The sequence below is a fragment of the Triticum dicoccoides genome, chromosome 7B (genome assembly GCF_002162155.2).
Source record: "Triticum dicoccoides isolate Atlit2015 ecotype Zavitan chromosome 7B, WEW_v2.0, whole genome shotgun sequence".
Lineage (NCBI taxonomy): Eukaryota > Viridiplantae > Streptophyta > Magnoliopsida > Poales > Poaceae > Triticum > Triticum dicoccoides.
Window position 1 is genome coordinate 644,774,661 of NC_041393.1, and position 6,448 is coordinate 644,781,108.

The 6,448-nt window shown below is 53.5% G+C and overlaps 1 protein-coding gene across 1 annotated transcript; it reads left to right on the forward strand.

Annotated features, from left to right (window-relative positions):
* The first annotated feature begins 4,154 nt into the window (after positions 1-4,154).
* On the forward strand, positions 4,155-6,160 carry LOC119341750 (patatin-like protein 3). The gene is made up of 3 exons (XM_037613605.1): positions 4,155-5,183; positions 5,275-5,337; positions 5,454-6,160. The coding sequence occupies exons 1-3, from the start codon at positions 4,302-4,304 to the stop codon at positions 5,724-5,726; spliced, it is 1,218 nt and encodes a 405-aa protein (XP_037469502.1). The 5' UTR covers positions 4,155-4,301; the 3' UTR covers positions 5,727-6,160.
* The last annotated feature ends 288 nt before the right edge of the window (positions 6,161-6,448 follow it).

The window sequence follows — 6,448 nt, forward strand, 5'->3', positions numbered from 1 at the left end:
CCGGCTGATGACCTCGACGCTCGTGGTACGAAGATAGCCCCATGAAGATACATGTATCTATCGATCTCGCAATTGATAGCCATGTAGGAGTACCCGTGCGCAGCCATCATGAATAGGCGAATGCGGTTTAGACTCCACGGTCGGCACGGCTCGGGGACTTATTGTCTGAGATTTGCTCGATCCATCGCCACATGCACATGGATTTGATGTATATTAGTAGTAAACGGTGGCGAAATTAAGCACGTAGAGGTACTCAGCACATGCGGCACGCGTAAGTCGTTGCTGCTGCCTTGGCCCTTTGGGGTCAAAAGGTAGAGCTCGGTCAGCAACCAGTGTGCAGCGAAGAACACCGAGGGAACAGGGAAGGCTTGCTTTTTTACACTGATGATGCATGATTAGGCTGTGTGCTTGGGAGCTCCAGGCCTCCAGACTTCCGGTGCAGGATGCTTCGAGGAAGGAGGGAGACAGGCTGCAGACGAGGCATGCACGCGAACCGACGCGGATCGGATTAGATATTGGGCAGGAGGAAACAGAGCGAGCGAGTCGGAGTCGCCGCGACGTTGCTTTCGGGCAAACAAGTATGCACGGGGTGATGGCTCAACGGACGCGCCGCGCGTCACCGTCGACGTCGTCCGTGCACCAGTGTGCTGCTCTGTACCATAGTGGAGTTTCCTCTTTTTTTTCTCTCCTATAATCGATCGATCGACGTCCGTTGCCATCGGATGTTTGACAGTCGTTAATTAGGGGTCCATGCATGCATGATGAGGTATTGAGATGGACGGACGCGTGACGGTGCCTCGCATGCAATGCAGCTGGCCATGAAATGAAACTTAATTCACCCCACCAATCAAATGTTTATAATAATCTATCCTGGCTACTCGATGGTTCGTGAGCCTCGTTCGTACGTGCATACTCATGTCGCCTTCCTCCTCGAGACATATAGTACTCCACCAACAAGGGAATTATCAACAAGATTAGAACGAGGTTATATAGGTCTAGTGTATCATATAGCGGGGACAATGATGGTTAGGAAGGATACATGCAATATCTCCGTCCTCCGGCGACCCAAAATAAGCGTGCCCGGGAGAAAGGCAGAGGAGCATCAAGCTGATCCCCTGTTTTTAAAATCGGACCCTGTCCTGTGCCTACCTTACACCAGGGGACACTTACATGACAAGGGAGGGTCTTTTCTTCCTTTAGCTTTCCTTTAACAAGAGCTCCTAATTTCCATCTTGTTTAGTCCAATTAATTAACTAATTAACCCGATCGATCGGTCGATCGATCTCCCTAATCTAGCTAGCCTCAGTCGTCAGTGCCTCCACGCAATCACAAAGGCGGAGGCCGTACGCGACAGGCACCAACCTAATCATTCCCGGGGCAAAGCGCAAGCAACGCATATACGCACAAGATGCATGAATGGAATGACATGCAATAATATTATGTTCCGGAGAGGACAAGTTTGCAATGATTTAGTAGTAGGATGTTGCATCATTGGCGCGTAGGAAGCGTATTGGGATCGTGTTGGGCCAGTAGCGCGCACAGGGAACCTTTGCTCGGCTAACCACGATCGGGCCAGCCCACCACCGCCGGCCGGCCGGACGGATGGTTGCGCGGGCGGGTGGGAGCACTCCCGCCGTTCCGGTGCGAATGATGAGACGTGGCCGCGAACCAATCATGGGGCTGATTGATTTTTTTGGATTCATGTTCTAGTATAAAGACGCTTAAATCTCGCGGAGATGGATTCGGATTTGCATGGACGCGAGCAAAATGATAGGGGAAATGGTGATGATTGGCGAGCCCGTAGTACGTCGTCGTCGCGGCGGTTGGTAGTTAATATGATGATGGGTTGAGTGAGGCCTAAGCTCTGCTCATGGACAATCAAACGTATCACTTGTTTATGAGATAGATGATGAATGGATGAGCAGTGCGCATGCAGGGCCGGTCCTAAGATTTTGGGGGCCCGGGGCGAAACGACAATCCGGGGCCCTTTGGGGCCCTTAGTATAAATGCCTATTAATAATCATCGTATGTATATATAATTTGTATCAAAGAAAGTGCATCCAAAATGATTGTGCATATCACATAATGTATTACATATAACTTCAAATATTTCTCCTAACATTCTGAGATGCAAAATCACTAGCTTCGTGCTATTTCAGTCTTTCATTAATATGCCTCCAATCACAAAACCCATCATTCCCCATTGCATTCTTGCATTTATCAGAATTGAAAAGCTTACAGCGAAAACGAAACACTTTCTTTGTGTGTTTTGAAAAAAACTAACCATTTCCTATCACGCACCTCTCCATTGCTCATCTTTCTGGAGTAATAATGGCTATACGAAAAATGTCTTGAATTTTCATCCAAAGGATATTTATTGTTTTCTTCTTCCATTTTAGGCCCCTTTTCCACTAATATGTCCCTCGCTTTGTTATCAAGATTACCCCAATTGCTTGGGTCATAAATATCCACACTAACTTGTTCCTCATCAACACTAGTAGATTCTACCGCATATGAATTAAATATGGGCTCATGATCACTCACATTGCTATCATTCATGTTGACGTCAACATTGCCTTCTGTAGGAGTATGACCATCATCTTCTTGATTGCCATTAGTTTGGTCACCCGCAAGAACTATCGCCAACTCGTCTGGATTTTTTGGCGTGCTCGTATCGCTCTTATAATATTTAAAAAGAGATCCGCTCAATGCTTCTTCTCTTAATCTGCCTCCTTCTTTTTTCCTTTTATGACTTCTGGATGTATACTTTCTACCTGAACTCGACATGACCCTGCTGAAATTGAAAAGAACAATTAGTTTTTAAAATTACCGCAAAACTAATTAAAACATTAGATTAAGTGCAGAAGACCATCTAATATAATGAGAATTTGCTAGGGCATGAAATAATACCTTCTCTATATAATCTAATCTGGCAAAGTGGACGCAATGATTTGAGCGCCCTAAAAACAATGTCGTGTTAATCTGTCAATCTGCCAATCGATCAAGAAATTGGGAATCAGGATGAGAAAAGAAAGAAATAGGACGAAGATCATGCGAGGGAAGAGAGGAAGAGGGCGCAACCAGATGTACCTGCCGCAGTCCTGGCGTCGTTCGTGAGGAGGCAGAGACGCAGTCACAGAGTCAATGAGATTAGACGAACACGTACAGCGGAAGAGGAGAAAAGGCAGGGAACGGCCGATCCAATCCAAAGTTACAGAAAATCAATGGAACGATTCCTTTTCTCCCCGGCCTCCACGTGACCATGTACATGCGAATATGGGCCAGGCCCATCAAATCTGTTTACTTTTCTATGCTAGCTAGCACGCAGAAGCTGAGCGAGGCGCCGAGATTTGATCAAAATAAAAAACAAAAAAGCCAGGCGCTGATTGATTTGCCCCCTCGAAGACCTGTACGTATTAACGTACGTATACCTGGGAGGGGGCCCCAGACTTTCGGGGGCCCGGGGCGGCCGCCCCGTTCGCCCCCCCCCCCCAAGGACCGGCCCTGTGCGCATGGGGGCGAATGGCACGAGTGGTGGTCAAGGCGTGGAGCCGGACGAGCAGGAGAGTCGGGCGCACGGGTGGCGCATGGCTCGCCGAGTCCCTAGACGGCTGTAGCTACTTTGAAAAATGCGGGAATTCGTTGGCTGCTCTGGTCTGTGATAGCGAAAGGAGCAATTCTTCTCGTCTGCCTATACTTGTCTTGAGGAGATACGTGCGTGCGTGTGGTGTGGATTACTAGTTCGAGGCGCGCAACTTTGGGCCGAAACCGGGGATCGATCGTTCTGGTAAAGGCGCCGCGAACATTCTTCACCTTTAAGCCTAACCCAAAGCACAAAAACAGAAGAAAAAGTCTCACCAAGACGCACACATTGGTCCCTGATTATTCCAAGTCTGCTCACCACACCAGGGACCATCTGGTTTTTAGACTGGTTGAGCTCCGGATTAGTAAGCTTTTCGGTAGTAGTGAAAGTGGGAAAATATACGAGGAGAAAAATCGCTGACCAACCTGTGGACGCACGCACGCACGGGCGGACGTAAACGACACGGGACACGCGGCCACGGCTGCACTCGAGCGCTGTGAACGAACGACGCGCCGTGGCGCCAAGCCGCTAACCGAAGCAGAGCGCGCGCCACCACTATAAATTCTCCCCGGCAGGCGCCAAGACGACACACACACACACGCACACACTTGCTCTGTCACTCCCGGCCTACAAGCCTCGCGTTCCCAGTCACGACACGCCGTGAAGCCAATTATCTCCGACCTCCAAGACCGAAAACCAAGAGCGATCCCGCTTGCAGATGGCGACTCCCGCGATCGCGCTCCTTGATCAGACCCTGCCGTTCGGCATCGGCGGCGGCGGTGGCTCGGACCGGCTCAGCAAGGAGATCTTCTCCATCCTCGAGTCCAACTTCCTCTTCGGCGCGCAGGCGCTGGAGCCGGCCGGGGCGTGCTCGGCGGGCCACGTGCGCGTGCTCTCCATCGACGGGGGCGCCGACGGCGGCGCGCTCGCCGCGGCCGCGCTGGTCAGGCTCGAGCGCCGGCTGCAGGAGCTGTCGGGCAACCCCGAGGCGCGCGTCGCGGACTACTTCGACGTGGCGGCCGGGTCCGGCGCCGGCGGGTTCCTCGCGGCCGCGCTGTTCGCGCGCCGGATGCCGGCGGAGGCGGCGCGCGACATCGTGGCCAAGAACCGCAAGGTGTTCTCCGGCCGCCATGGGCGTGGTGGCCTGTTCTCCCGGCCCGAGGCCGTGTTCAGGAAGGTGTTCGGGGACCTCACCGTGCGCGACGCCGCCAAGCCGCTGCTGATCCCCTGCTACGACATGGCAACGGCCGCGCCGTTCGTCTTCTCCCGCGCCGACGCCGTGGAGGCCGAGGCGTTCGACTTCCCGCTCTGGCAGGTCTGCGCCGCGGCGTGCGGGGTGGGCCCGGCAGAGGTGGCGTCCCTTGACGGGCGCACCAGGCTGCGCGCCGCGGCGGCGGCTGGCGGGACCGGCGCTGGCGTGGCCAACCCGACCGCCGTGGCCGTCACCCACGTGCTCCACAACAAGCGCGAGTTCCCCTTCGCCGCCGCCGCCGGCGACCTCGTCGTGCTGTCTCTCGGCGGGAACGCCGCCGCCGGGTCGGGCGCCCGCGCGTCGTCCTCCAGCCTCCTGCGCATCGCCGGCGCGTGCCAGGCCGACATGGTACGTCCCGATTGATTCTTGAGCATTCATTGCACGGACAGAATCGTACCATGGTCACGTACGCGGGGCTAAACAGGACTGTGCTTTTCAGGTGGACCAAGCCGTATCAATGGCGTTCGGAGAGAACAGAGCAACCAACTACATCCGCATCCAGGTAAATAATTCTCTTGTAATTTTTCTTCACAATTTCACAGCTGCTTCATTATTACTGTTCCACTGTGAAATGTGAGTCAACGGAAGCTGACTGTCCCAATTGCGTTCTCTCCTCAGGGCAACGGCATTACCGCGGGAGCGACGGCGGAGGCGGCCATGGCGGAGCGGGGGGTGGAGTCGGTCCTGTTCCGGGGCAAGAAGCTGATGCCGCAGACCAACGGGGAGCGGCTGGACGGCGTGGCGGAGCAGCTGGTGCGGGAGCAGCACCGGAGGATGGACAGCAAGACGCCCGTGGTGCTCATCAAGCCGTCGGCGACGCCCAGGACGTCGTCCTCGTCGGCGTCCACGCTCATCACCGTGTCCACCAACTCCTCCTCGGAGTCGCCCTGAGCCGAAGCCGACACCGTCCGTCCGTCCGCCGATCGATCCACCGGCGGCGCTGATCTTCTAATTAACTAGCTTTGGGTTCCCGATTTATTTATTTGTTCCGGGGCATCTGTTGCTTGGCTTTTAGTTAGCGCGGCGCCGGCAATAGTAGTAGGGGGTTTTGGTTGCCTGCCGGCGCCGCCGCCCGCCCATGGCGCTCGCTCCCGGCCGGCCCCCGCGCGTGCCGCCGTGGAAGAAAGAGGAGAGTGGTCGGAGTGGAATGTGAAAGATTTCTCTAGCTAGGATCGAAACGGTGAGAGTGACGAGTGCGTGTGCTGTGCTGCGACTGCAACTACGATGTAATACTACGTAGCTTGTGCGGTGCCTGCAATGGAATACTACTAAAATCGGTGTGGCCTTGCTGGTAAGCAGTGATAACTATCATGCGATTTGGCAAAGGATCGTCTCAAACTTCACCACATCTTCATTGCTTCCTTTGCTCTAAGGGTGTGGCTAGACCTCAATCGATTGAGAATTAACCATGTCTTAGTCAAATGACGAAACATATAAAAAAAAAAATTAAAATGAAAACTTTGCACGGATCTCTATCTAAGATCCCACGAATATAGCATCGACTGAGACTTGGTTGAGTCTCAGTCTTTTTTTTTAGAAAAGAAGGATGACCCCCGGCCTCTGCATCTGGGAGATGCATGCGGCCATTTTATTGATTATTCTCGAGGACCTTA

Coding starts and splice junctions, on each gene's coding strand:
- LOC119341750 (XM_037613605.1), top strand. CDS start 4,302: ATGGCGACTCCCGCGATCGCGCTCCTTGATCAGACCCTGCCGTTCGGC. Junction 5,184..5,274: donor GCGCGTGCCAGGCCGACATG/GTACGTCCCGAT, acceptor TGTGCTTTTCAG/GTGGACCAAGCCGTATCAAT. Junction 5,338..5,453: donor CCAACTACATCCGCATCCAG/GTAAATAATTCT, acceptor TTCTCTCCTCAG/GGCAACGGCATTACCGCGGG.